We start from the raw sequence: 14,306 nt of genomic DNA, 5'->3' as shown, positions 1-14,306 counted from the left end.
GCAGTACTGAGCACAGGGAAGATGCAGAAAGCCAATAACGTTGATAGCGGCACAGGCTCAGCCAATTGACTGCCGCGGCCTACGTGCGCTGCTCTCCTCCGTCTGACACCGCCTTGATTGACACAGATTGCGGCTAAACGGAGGGAGGGCGACGCCGCCATGCACACGGGCTGAAACTAAGTGGACTGAAGTGAATGATATGGACAGCGGAACACGTGAAGATGTCGAGTTAACCAGAACGCTGGGAATTCTCTGTGCGGAAGGTTGGGAAAGGGCGAGGGGAAAAGGGATTTAAAAAAAGAAAACTCCAGCAGAAGAAACTGCAGCAACCAACAGAGAAGCAGCCAAAAACATTTATAGAGCACAGTGAAGACGTTGAGTCCATTTTAAAATGGAAAACCCAGGACACAGAATACACCGTAGCGAATACATACAGCAGAATACAATCTCGAAGACCTTAAAACTCAGCCATAATGTCAAGGACATTAAAACCCAGCCATTGTGTGTTAACAGTTGCACTAGGCGTTATGATTACATGAATCTGCATTGGTCACAAGCGTGGATCTAAAATGGCCGACCACATGTAAAACATGTGCATTAGGGCCCTGTTGTCTGAGGATGCACAGGATCCGGAGCCATTAATCAGAGTTTGGCCAGCGGGGACCTGTAGCAAATGAGGTGGGTTGCCCTGTTGAAGCCCTCTGCCTTTGTGTGGATGAACCAGGATCAATAGATGGATGAGCCTTGTGGCTTGACTCATGGTCTCAAGCCGGACCACCTCCTCTCCAACCACAAATCAACCCCCTTCAAGACCACTACGCTTCATTAACCTCCATAGTCCAAATCATAATTCCACACATCACACACTCTTACCGGCATTGATTCATCGATCCATCAACCATTAGCTTGCCAGATAGCGAAAGGGACCGTTTACGAGTAAAATAAGGGAGTTTGGACCTTACCGTGGCCCCCACGTGTGAGAAAGGGCATCCTGTTGATGGCGATGGGCACAGTTCCATGCTTGTTGTGGAAGTGGTGGACGTGGTGGGTGGTGCTGAGGCTGGAGGAGACGCGGGCGGCCACAGCAGGACAGGGGAAGGCCAGCAGGGCCAGGGAGACCACCAGCCGGAACAGGCAGGCCGGGCTGGCCCACACCAGGGGCGCCACGGGCCGCTGCACTAGCAGCAGCCCTCCGCCCACCTCCAGGACCGACCGAAGCACGGGGGCGTAGCTCAATGGGAGCAGCATGCCCCTCCAACTTCCTTCCGCGCGACAGGAACAGGAAGATGACATCTCAGATGGACCCAGGGCCCATGATCCCCGGCTTGCCAGTGTGGGGCAATAATATATATATTTGTAAAACCCTAAAATCAGCAGAGGATGAAAATAATAAACACGATCCTCCTCCCGAAGACGATGATCCCAAAAACACTGCAGGAAAAAAGGTATGTTCAGGGAAAATAAAAACCGAAATCCTTCCAAAAAGGAGCGAGAAGAAAAAATCCTACGGCTAAATCCTCCCTGGAGCCTATTCTCTATTCCTACGCAATCCCCCAGAGCCCCCAAAAAACGGATCTCCAAAAACAACAGCACCCCAAAAAAAACGACCCCCCCCCCACTGCCGACTAAGGATTTTTATTAAGGCACCCTGCTAAACACCACAAAACAAACTACCACTAGCGGTGGAAGCCTAAACAGCAACTGATAAATCAGGGGAACACAGATTATATATATTTTTTAATGCTTCCATCTGTAAAAACCAAATGACTAATCAACACAAATATATTTCTCACCTATAACTCAATAACCCTGTCTGCTGTCAATAGAACTGAAGTTTTCCACTGCTTTGTCAAAGCGCTACAAACCTTCTCGATCCAGAGCCTGAGCCCTCGGTGTGGTTAAAAAAACGACCACCATCCCCACAGTTTGCTGGATGAAACCTCTCACATCAGAAAACAAAAGGCAAAAAAGGGAGAGAGTGATGGAGAGAGGGCTAGAACAGTGCCAAGACGATGGAGGTGCAGCTGAATCCAGCTTCCAGGCTTTTCAAAATCTCTTGAAGGAACGAAAGCGTAGAGCGGAGATGTGGAAAAACAAGGGATGTGGAATACGAGCGCAGGGCAGAGAAAGAGACAAAGCAGAAGCGAGTATTCCCAACAACTATAGACACTCGCAATCCCTCTCCCCTCCGGGAGAGAACCGAGCTAGGGTGGAGAGAGGCGCGGATACAGATTCAGAGGCAGTAGAATCACACCCAAACACACAGAGAGCATCCAAGTGATCCGTATTCCCCTCCAGCTCAGAAAAGCATCACAGCGTACCGATCCTTAAAAATCCCCCTAGTCTCCTTCCCACTCAATATCACACAGTATCCTTTTCCTTTTTTTACGTCCCTTTTCGATGGAAAGAGATTCCCGGGTCTCTCCCTCTCAGTCCGTGGATTCCCAGACGCTGGTCTGAGGAAGAAGCTGTCCTCTCGGAGCTCCGGCACAGGCTGCTGGCTGGCTTGTTCGGACCGACGCCACTGCTGTGAAATTCATGCTAATTGAAACAGGGGCTGCAGCAGCGAGAGCATCCTTCCCCTCCTTCCGTCCATGAGACTCTCCTGATCCAGCGGTCTAAAGGCAGGACGTCTGCGTACGCCGGGGATGGACAAGGGGCAAGGGAAAACAGAAACGGTCGAAATGGAGCAAGGGAAGTTGGACGCACTCCACTCTCCTTGGAAGCGCAGCCGGAGACTAAGATAGACAGAGGCAAACAGACGCGGAGAGAGAGTGTGAGCGAGAGAGCGAGAGGGGAGGGAGGGAGGGGAGAGAGAGGCAGGGAGGGAGGATGGGTAGCAGGCAGGAACACATGCTTGTGTATGCACATACAGCACACAAATAGAGTGAAGCCACAGATTTGTCGCCAATAATACGGGCTCTCGCCCAGTAAATAACAGCTTGGTGGACTGTTGGGGGGGGGGATTCTACTTCCAAATTCACTGTAATAGCAACACAGCAGCAGGAGTCAGAGAGGGTATTTTTGTCATTTAGGAATAATGAATGAACACGTGCATGCGGGTGAAAAATAAACAACATTCACACCTACAAAAACACGGATCTGCGCACACACGCACAAAGAGGGCGAGACCCGGTTGGTCACTGGTGATAAATCATTAAAGGGTCTAGCAAATGAATTGAGGGACCTCTTTTTTCCCCTCATCGGTGTGAGGATACGGCACACTGTCACTCACCCTCCCCTCATTCATTTCATCCTCCCCTCTGTACTCCCTGTTTTATCCTTTCACTTCCCTCTACACTCCAAACACATCTCACATCCCCGAGCACTGAATATTCCACTCTCATTTGTCTTGTCTTTTCCTCCACTGCTCTTTCTCTGCTATTACTATCATTCGAGGCCAGGGTAGCAAGGTGGAGAGGTAACAACGAGAGGCAGAAAGAGAGGGATGTGGAGCGAGAGAGAGAGAGAGAGAGAGATGTAGGAGGGAAAGGCACAGAAAGCTGGAGCTCAGTGAGATAAATGGATGACAGACAGAGGGGAGGACCAAGAGTGGGGAAGAGGGAGAGACAGAGAGCGAATGAACACAGGGAGAGAGGGAGAGAGAGAGAGAGAGAGTGAGAGAGAGTGATAGAGAGAGAAGGTGAGAGAGAGAAGGTGAGAAGGTGAGAGAGAGAAGGTGAGAAGGTGAGAGAGAGAGAGAGAGAGAGAGAGAGGGAGAGAGAGAGAGAGAGAGAGAGAGTGATAGAGAGAGAGAGAGAAGGTGAGAGAGAGAATGTGAGAAGGTGAGAGAGAGAAGGTGAGAAGGTGAGAGAGAGAGAGAGAGAAGGTGAGAGAGAGAGAGAGAGAGAGAGAGAGAGAGAGAGAGAGAGAGAGAGAGAGAGAGAGAGAGAGAGAGAGAGAGAGAGAAAAGAAAGAAAGAAAGAAAGAAAGAAAGAAAGAAAGAAAGAAAGAAAGAAAGAAAGAAAGTTGTGAGAAAGAAGAGAAAGAGAGAAAGAAGGTGAGAGAGAGAGAGAAGAAAGAAAGAAAGAAAGAAAGAAAGAAAGAAAGAAAGAAAGAAAGAAAGAAGGTGAGAGAGAGAGAAGTTGTGAGAGAGAGAGAAGGAGAGAGAGAGATAGAGAGTGATAGAGAGAGAAGCTGAGAGAGAGAGAGAAGGTGAGAGAGAGAGAGAGAGGTGAGAGAGAGAGAGAGAAGGTGAGAGAGAGAGTGAGAGAGAGAAGGTGAGAGAGAGAGAGAGAGAGAAAGAAAGAAAGAAAGAAAGAAAGAAAGAAAGAAAGAAAGAAAGAAAGAAAGAAAGAAAGAAAGAAAGAAAGAAAGAAAGAAAGAAAGAAAGAAAGAAAGAAAGAGAAAGAAGAAAGAAAGAGAGAGAGAGAGAAAGAAAGAAAGAAAGAAAGAAAGAAAGAAAGAAAGAAAGAAAGAAAGAAAGACAGAGAGAGAATGTGAGAGAAGGTGAGAGAGAGAGGTGAGAGAGAGAGAGAAGGTGAGAGAGAGAGAGAGGTGAGAGAGAGAGAGAGAGAAGGCGAGAGAGAGAGAGAGAGAAGGCGAGAGAGAGAGAGAGAGAAGGCGAGAGAGAGAGAGAAGGCGAGAGAGAGAGAGATAGCATACCAGATAAATCACGGCTGATGGAGTTTTCAGTTGGGACCGCCTCGCTTCTCTGAAAGAAGCATGCTTGAAAAATGGGCAAATAGAAGCAGCCGCCACCACTCTTCCCCCTGTGACAGGAGGACAGGGCCACACTATCATTCAGATACACACTCTCACATGAGCACAAGCACACAGCCCCCCCAGCAGCCATTACCGAGTGGGCTCGCCTAACAGTGACAGGAAGAGGCACACCAGGGGCTATCAGGGTGATGGAAGTTGGACACCCGGGCCAGGGTGAGCTCGGATATGGGCCTGACCCAGGCACCTGTCTGGAGCTGGCAGGTGTGGAACCAAGGGAGCATGTCACAATTCACCCGGCCCCTCAGACAGCCGGCTTTGGCTTAAAGGTGGGCCTGGGCCGTCTACAGCAGTTAACGCTAGTCTAGGCAGAGTATCTCCAATATGCAAAGAGGTGGAAGACTTCGCTTCGCGGCTCGGTGCTAAAAAGGGAGGTAGAACTGTGTTAGCCAGAAGGGAAAAAAAACTATTGTGTATGTAATTGCGTATAGAAACGCCTTACAGGCAAAATGTGAGAATAAGAAGTCCTTGTACAATACAAGGAACAGACACACACACTGGACAAAATACTCCCATATAGACTTGTTGTTTCCACGAAGGTGATGGGTGAAAGGTGTGTGAGGGGTAGCTCAACATGATGAAATACACAATGGGCTTGCTTACAGCTGCTGCTGGATGTCCCGAAAGACTGAGCGAAAAAAAACACACACACACTGAGGCCCAGGAGAGTGTCATCCTCATGTGCCCCCTTATTCTCCACTTCCAGGTGATGCAAGGCAGGCAAGCCACTTGCTGCTTCTGGCCTTATTGTATTCCCCTGTTCACTACACCCCCCCCCCAAAAAAAAAGGGAAGCGAGGTCAGAGAGAAAGTAGGATTACAGTTCCTGGTGGTGGACGGATCAAACGCCTCTCTCCCTACCTCCTAATCCTGAAAAAAAAAATGATTCTCCCTTACCCGCATAATTAACAACCCTCCCTCATCCCATCCATAAACAGTGGGTGTTGGGCCGGGGGGCATCAACAAAGAGCGTTGTTGAAGAGAAAGTGTTGGAGTAATGGAGTGTTCTTATAACAATAGGACTGCAGGGATTTAGCAAGCCTGAGAGATCAGTGTTTACATGTGGGGAAATTCACATCTACACACGGGGAAGTGCAGTGGTGGAACAAGTACCCAACTCTCACACTTGAGTAAAAGTAAAGATGCTTTAATAGAAAATGACTCAAGTAAAAGTCACCCAGTAAAATTCCACTTGTGTCACGCCCTGGCCATAGAGAGGCTCTTTAGTCTCTATTTTGGTTAGGCCAGGGTGTGACTAGGGTGGCGTTCTGTGTTCTTTTTTCTATGTTTTTGTTCTATGTTTTGTATTTCTGGTTTTGGCCTGGTATGGTTCCCAATCAGAGGCAGCTCTCAATCGTTGTCTCTGATTGAGAACCATACTGTTTTCCCACTATGGGTTGTGGGTAGTTATTTTCTGTTTAGTGTGTTTTGCACCTGACGGAGCTGTTTCGGTTGTTTCTTTTGTTCCTTGTTGTATTTAGTGTTCAGTTTATTAAAATAATGATGAACACTTACCACGCTGCATCTTGGTCCTCACCTTCCTCCACCAACGGTCGTTAAAACTTGAGTAAAGGTCTACAAATATAATATAATTAAAATATACTTAAGTATCAGAAGTAAGAGTATAAATCATTTCAAATTCCTTATATTAAGCAAACCAGATGACACCATTTTCATGTTTTTTTTATTTACGCAGAGCCAGGGCACACTCCAACATTCAGACATAATTTACAAATGAAGAATTTGAGTGAATCCGCCAGGTCAGAGGCAGTAGGGAAGACCGGGGATGTTTGGTTGATAAGTGTGTGAATTGGACCATTTTCCTGCCCTGCTAAGCATTCAAAATGTAACAAGTAGTTTTGGGTGTCAGGGAAAATGTATGGAGTAAAATGTACAATATTTTCTTAAGGAATGTAGTGAAGTAAAAGTAAAAGTAGTCAAAAATATAAATTGTAAAGTACAGATACAAAAAAAAAAAACTTAAGTAGTACTTTAAAGTATTTTTAATGAAGTACTTCGCACCACTGGACAGTTTGAATGTGTCCTTCACACTGAAGAGGGAGAAAAAGCCGAAACATCTCCAAAGAGGTCAGGAAAATAGGACATACTGAATCCCTTAGCTCACAGCAAGGGAGGCGTAAAACACACAAAGGAAGTCATCACTTTTTAACTCCCAGCTCCCATTTGGACGATTTGATAACATTTTCTCAGAATCAAATGTTAGCCACTTATGTAAGTGAACTTTGTGGAGAAGCTCAAGCTGTGAGCTATGTCTTCTGCAGACAATGGGACACACTAGCAACCCACAGACACTCGATTTGTCAGTTTAGCAACAAGATGCAAAAATGAGCATCAGTTACAATACAGCCCGGTATGCTTTCTGTAACGTTGCACAAGTAGAGGCAACGCGATGTGAGGTTCAGTTAAGCAACTAGTTAACTAGCTGGCAATGGTCATGGACTATCTAGTAGCTAGCCCGCTTACAGTAAGAAATATGAGGCTATACGCTGTGTTTACAAAAGCTAACCGGCTATGGAGACATACTAGCTAGTCGCTAGCTATGGATTAGCTCGCAGCTACAAATAGCTCTGGCTATTTCGATACAGTTGATTGAGTACCTGGCTAAGGTAATGATTGGTTTATAATAACGCAGACACAATGTTATCACTGCTGGGGAAAATAGAGAGAGAGAGAGAGAGAGAGAGAGAGAGAGAGAGAGAGAGAGAGAGAGAGAGAGAGAGAGAGAGAGACAGAGTTTACGGTGGGCTATAATCTAATTGCACCGTTTATGTACATACACTTATATTCTGCTCTCAGGGAGCCGGGTAATTAAAATCTATCGGTTTTCCACAAGCCCCACATCCATTGCATTGCTTCCCTTCTGCCTGTACCCAGACACATCCACACTACATCCCTCCTTCATAGTCAGACACATCCACATACATCCCTCCTTCATAGTCAGACACATCCACACTACATCCCTCCTTCATAGTCAGACACATCCACACTACATCCCTCCTTCATAGTCAGACACATTCACACTATATCCCTCCTTCATAGTCAGACACATCCACACTACATCCCTCCTTCATAGTCAGACACATCCACACTACATCCCTCCTTCATAGTCAGACACATCCACACTACATCCCTCCTTCATAGTCAGACACATCCACACTACATCCCTCCTTCATAGTCAGACACATCCACACTACATCCCTCCTTCATAGTCAGACACATCAGACATCCCTCCTTCATAGTCAGACACATCCACACTACATCCCTCCTTCATAGTCAGACACATCCACACTACATCCCTCCTTCATAGTCAGACACATCCACACTACATCCCTCCTTCATAGTCAGACACATCCACACTACATCCCTCCTTCATAGTCAGACACATCCACACTACATCCCTCCTTCATAGTCAGACACATCCACACTTCATCCCTCCTTCATAGTCAGACACATCCACACTACATCCCTCCTTCATAGTCAGACACATCCACACTACATCCCTCCTTCATAGTCAGACACATCCACACTACATCCCTCCTTCATAGTCAGACACATCCACACTACATCCCTCCTTCATAGTCAGACACATCCACACTACATCCCCCCTTCATAGTCAGACACATCCACACTACATCCCTCCTTCATAGTGAGACACATCCACACTACATCCCTCCTTCATAGTCAGACACATCCACACTACATCCCTCCTTCATAGTCAGACACATCCACACTACATCCCTCCTTCATAGTCAGACACATCCACACTACATCCCTCCTTCATAGTCAGACACATCCACACTACATCCCTCCTTCATAGTCAGACACATCCACACTACATCCCTCCTTCATAGTCAGACACATCCACACTACATCCCTCCTTCATAGTCAGACACATCCACACTACATCCCTCCTTCATAGTCAGACACATCCACACTACATCCCTCCTTCATAGTCAGACACATCCACACTACATCCCTCCTTCATAGTCAGACACATCCACACTACATCCCTCCTTCATAGTCAGACACATCCACACTACATCCCTCCTTCATAGTCAGACACATTCCACACTACATCCCTCCTTCATAGTCAGACACATCCACACTACATCCCTCCTTCATAGTCAGACACATCCACACTACATCCCTCCTTCATAGTCAGACACATCCACACTACATCCCTCCTTCATAGTCAGACACATCCACACTACATCCCCTCCTTCATAGTCAGACACATCCACACTACATCCCTCCTTCATAGTCAGACACATCCACACTACATCCCTCCTTCATAGTCAGACACATCCACACTACATCCCTCCTTCATAGTCAGACACATCCACACTACATCCCTCCTTCATAGTCAGACACATCCACACTACATCCCTCCTTCATAGTCAGACACATCCACACTACATCCCTCCTTCATAGTCAGACACATCCACACTACATCCCTCATTCATACCCAGACACATCCACACTACATCCCTCCTTCATAGTCAGACACATCCACACTACATCCCTCCTTCATAGTGAGACACATCCACACTACATCCCTCCTTCATAGTCAGACACATCCACACTACATCCCTCCTTCATAGTGAGACACATCCACACTACATCCCTCCTTCATAGTCAGACACATCCACACTACATCCCTCCTTCATAGTCAGACACATCCACACTACATCCCTCCTTCATAGTGAGACACATCCACACTACATCCCTCCTTCATAGTCAGACACATCCACACTACATCCCTCCTTCATAGTCAGACACATCCACACTACATCCCTCCTTCATAGTCAGACACATCCACACTACATCCCTCCTTCATAGTCAGACACATCCACACTACATCCCTCCTTCATAGTCAGACACATCCACACTACATCCCTCCTTCATACCCAGACACATCCACACTACATCCCTCCTTCATAGTCAGACACATCCACACTACATCCCTCCTTCATAGTGAGACACATCCACACTACATCCCTCCTTCATAGTCAGACACATCCACACTACATCCCTCCTTCATAGTGAGACACATCCACACTACATCCCTCCTTCATAGTCAGACACATCCACACTACATCCCTCCTTCATAGTCAGACACATCCACACTACATCCCTCCTTCATAGTCAGACACATCCACACTACATCCCTCCTTCATAGTCAGACACATCCACACTACATCCCTCCTTCATAGTCAGACACATCCACACTACATCCCTCCTTCATAGTCAGACACATTCACACTACATCCCTCCTTCATAGTCAGACACATTCACACTACACCCCTCCTTCATATTCAGACACATCCACACTACATCCCTCCTTCATAGTCAGACACATCCACACTACATCCCTCCTTCATAGTCAGACACATCCACACTACATCCCTCCTTCATAGTCAGACACATCCACACTACATCCCTCCTTCATAGTCAGACACATCCACACTACATCCCTCCTTCATAGTCAGACACAAAGAGGGAGAGAGAGGGAAGAGGGACAGAATGAGAGAGAACAATTGAGAATCGCTAAGTTCATTACAAGACAAGAAGAGTCAAATGAATCCACGAATAACATCATGGCCTCACTACCTGTGAGGAAGGCTCAGTATCGGGTTACCTCTCAGATCCAGCAATTTTGTCATAGGCCAATGATCTTTCCTGGTCTCAGCGTTCGCAGGATGATGCGATCATATAAATAAACACGTCTTTATGTAATAACGCACGCATGAGCAGGAGACAGACAGGCGAGGGCAGGAGTGGGAGACAGACAGAGAGGGAGTGTGCTGTAGGTAGAAAGGGAGGAGGAGAGAGGGGGTGGCTGGTCTCGCATGGTGGAGCCTGCCTGTTTCACACATCTTATTCAACTATGATGATACAGCCCAGAGAGAAGCAGGACGAGGGACCCTCAGTGTTAATAACTGGCAAACCAACTGGCACCATTTTCAGCCAATCAGATTGCACATTTCTTTGAACCCATTTTATAAAACCCCATTTGCAATATAGGCACAATCTAACCACTTCATGTCTTGGAGAGAAGACCCTGATGTTATCCAGCGATTGTTCCACGTTGTTCATTAGCTGGCATCTATCACTCCGCACTTGCTGTTGAATATTTAAAAGAGCTCAGGTTGAGGGGTTCCCCAGGGCACAATAGGTGTCGTCTCAGAAGCCGAGTCAGCGTTAGTGTCTGATCAGAACATTAACTGCCTTCAATAGCCACCAGAGATCTCAGAGAATCATTTGTTAATTTCAGAAAAAGACCAATTATTTATCTCCCCAATAACCTTCATCGACATACTCCTATTTGTTTTCTTCCAATGTAACACCCACCTATCTAAATCAGATACAGTGAGAAATATATCAAACCCATATTAACATTTCCTTCCTCTGAATAACCACATTTCTCCCATCACCGTATCACCATGAGGATGAAAGTACCACAGGCAGCCTTTAATCTTTCTCGCTCTCCCTCATTTTCTCAATTCCTTTACATCCCTCTAGCCATCTATCCATATTTGGACCCTGATGCTTCACAGTGAGTCATCTGTCACTGTCTGTCCCTCCAGCTGTGGACCCAGCTGTCCCAGGCAGATGGTCCCCGTCTCCCCCTCACCGTCCCTGGGCAGTGAACTCAAGAAGAAGCCCCTAACGTGGAGCCTTGGGCCACCAGGCCCTGGAGCTCCATCTACCACTGACCCAGGACCAGAAGATGGCTGCCATGGACTAATTTAGCCCTGGTTGAAAATATGCAGGTTAAGACGTTGTCACAAATCACAAACAACTACCGGCGCTGTTGCTACCTAGCATTGCTAGACCCATTGTTGCAAAGTGTTATGGGATATTAGAATCCTGATGTCTTAACCGTGGTCATCTTCAACCTAGAATCTAGCTAAACATCAATGCTTAATACTTTATGTCTGTGTGTCTGTTTGAGATTTTACTGTGACAAAAGGGATCTTTCCTATACTATCGTTCCATTGTGAGCATTATAATGGGGGGACATGGGAAAGGGGTTGGCTAGGAGTGTGAGCGGCAGCAAAGGCAATTCCAGAAGAATACAGGCTGGTAGTAATCTACTGCACAGGAGGACAAAAGAGAGTCTATTTTGACAAGGATTTAAAATATTATTTCAATGGGCAATGCAGGCTCAACAATGCTGCCAGCTAGAGAGAGCGGGATGGAGAGAGAGAGAGAGAGAGAGAGAGAGAGAGAGAGAGAGAGAGAGAGAGATGGAGAGAGAGAGAGGGGCGGCTTCCCGAAGGACCAGATTGCAGTACTCTCGGGTATGAGACGCCAGTGTTTAAAACGCCAACTAAATCACATCTAATTTATCCCCTGCCAGAAAATATGTGACGAGGGACTGCTGATAACTGCTGGAAGACAGAGAGAGAAGGACGGAGAGTGAGAGAGAGATGGAGAGAGGGGGGGGACAGGGAAAAAAGGGAGACAAGGGAGGAGGGAGAGAAAGAGAGAAAGAAAGCGAGACAAGGGATGAGGGAGAGAAAGAGAGAAAGAGAGAAAGAGAGCGAGACAAGGGATGAGGGAGAGAAAGAGAGAAAGAGGAGAGAAAGAGAGAAAGAGAGCGAGACAAGGAAGGAAGGAGGGAAAGAGAAAGAGAGCGAGACAAGGGAGGAAGGAGGGAAAGAGAGAAAGAGAGCGAGACAAGGGAGGAGGGAGAGAAAGAGAGAGTGAACAACGTCTAGTATGACTCATTTAAGACATAAGCTACTCCGGAAGTTTTCGGGGTTTTTAGATTCAATAAATGGGATGGAGACTATCGGTTTAGGCTTCAGCTAGTGAGCGCCGATTCGCGGCGATTCGCGCCCTGTTTCACAGAGATGAACACAGAACACAACAAGAAGTCCACCGAAAATTCCTTCCATATTCCGCTCTTTTTCTACATGTGAGTTCAGAGAAAGATATGCACGCCACACTGAGTTAAATTCGCGTCAGATACTACCGCCGTGTCGATGGCATTGGAAACAGGAAATACTAACAGCCTCAAATATCAGAAGACACATTTAGATCTACGGACTCTACTCAGACCCCAAGGTTATTAAATAAGGGTATGGTGGTTACATTGACTCACGTAGCAGAAGTTGCCTCAGTACCCAAATGGAGTGACTCGTCAATGGAGAGAACTGCACTTATCCTTGTTGAGAGGTATTTTCATATTTACTTCCTTGCAAAATCTGACGAAAGTCAACCCTTAGCGAATAGATACCACGGGAGACGATTTTGACTGAATTCACAGATCTTAGACAAATGTGTTGGAACAATGAGGCTGCAGAGTTCCATCTTCAAAAGGTGGCTTATAGGCTTTCTGTAATAGTCATACCTCTCCTGTTAATCTCGTTCTGAATACAGAGTCCACACTGTGAAGCCTTACTGCAAAATCAAGGGTGGACTCCGTAATCAGGTCAAATACCGTGCAGTTTAAGATTGACGCTCAAAGTACACCACGACAGAGGGAATTCAGAACGAGTCTCCCCTCTTTCATAGATCGGTCCGTAAAAGGCCAGGTCAATTTCCTTTTTTCACAGCCTCACTTCAAAGCTCCCTGAAAATGTTTCAACATTGTTTACAGGTCCACGAGTTTATCATTCACTGGCTGTGAGTTTCAGTTCGGTCACAATCCGCTTTCCTTGGCCCGTATCAGAAAGCTGGACCGCCCAAAGCAGAACACCCCACCTTACTCATTCCTTTATCAATGATTTTTTTTCCCAATGGGGCCAAAAACATTTCCCTCAACTTTCTCTCTGTATCCCTCATCACCTATCAATGTGGAGCCCACGTAATGACAAAAAGAGGAAGGAGAACTATTGGGTTTGTTATGAATTCCCTGCAGCGCCACAGTCTGAGCTCCTTTCTGGCAGTGTAGCAGGCTCAGTAGCCGCACCGAAAATCAGCATTTCAGAGTTAAAGGCCAGGTTGCCTGGTGCCTCACTGGAGGTGTCCGACTGGGTTACACGCCTGGCACGCAGACGCCCGCTACGCGCGGGGAGTCTGGCAATTGAGCTTTAGGGATGGATAGAAACTCAGCTAAAACCTTGACAAAGAACAGGGAACCCAGAGCTAGCCTTTACTATAGCATATCTCACACTACACATGGATACAGGTGTATCAAAACCGGGACCGAGAGACTGATAAACATCTTCTATTCTCCAGGCCAAAATACTTTTAAACAGTCACCGCTATCCGGCCTCCGCCCAGTACCTGCCATTAACTTAGTCGTGGTTACTAGCCGGCTACCACCAGGTACTCTACCCTGCACCTTATAGACTGCTGCCCTGTGTACATAGAGTCATTGAACACTGGTCATTTTAGTCATGTTTACATGCTGTTTACAGGCCACTTGACTTTTTCCACATTTTGTTACACTGCAGCCGTATTCTAAAATGGATTAAATAAAACCATTTCCTCAGCAATCTACACACAATACCCCACGAAGACAAAGCGAAAACAGGTTTTTAGAATTTTTGAAAATAAATACCTTATTTAAGTATTCAGACCCTTTGCTATGAGACTCGAAAGTGAGCTCAG

At 46.6% G+C, this 14,306-nt stretch overlaps 1 protein-coding gene across 3 annotated transcripts in view; it reads right to left on the bottom strand.

Annotated features, from left to right (window-relative positions):
• LOC118368670 (neurexin-2-like) overlaps positions 1-14,306 on the bottom strand; it is a 991,707-nt gene that overhangs the window by 298,810 nt on the left and 678,591 nt on the right. For 2 of the 3 annotated variants that reach the window (XM_052497155.1, XM_052497156.1), the window contains exon 1: positions 963-2,729. The exons of the other annotated variant lie outside the window; for it this stretch is intronic. In XM_052497155.1, coding sequence (XP_052353115.1) covers positions 963-1,293 — 331 coding nt within the window. In that variant the 5' untranslated portion in view covers positions 1,294-2,729. Of the gene's footprint in view, positions 1-962; positions 2,730-14,306 lie in introns of those variants that run through there. 3 annotated transcript variants of the gene reach the window in all.

Source organism: Oncorhynchus keta, chromosome 35 (genome assembly GCF_023373465.1).
Source record: "Oncorhynchus keta strain PuntledgeMale-10-30-2019 chromosome 35, Oket_V2, whole genome shotgun sequence".
In the NCBI taxonomy this organism is placed as follows: domain Eukaryota; kingdom Metazoa; phylum Chordata; class Actinopteri; order Salmoniformes; family Salmonidae; genus Oncorhynchus; species Oncorhynchus keta.
The sequence above is the reverse complement of the archived record's forward strand: the minus strand, read 5'-3'. Positions and strand labels throughout refer to the sequence as shown.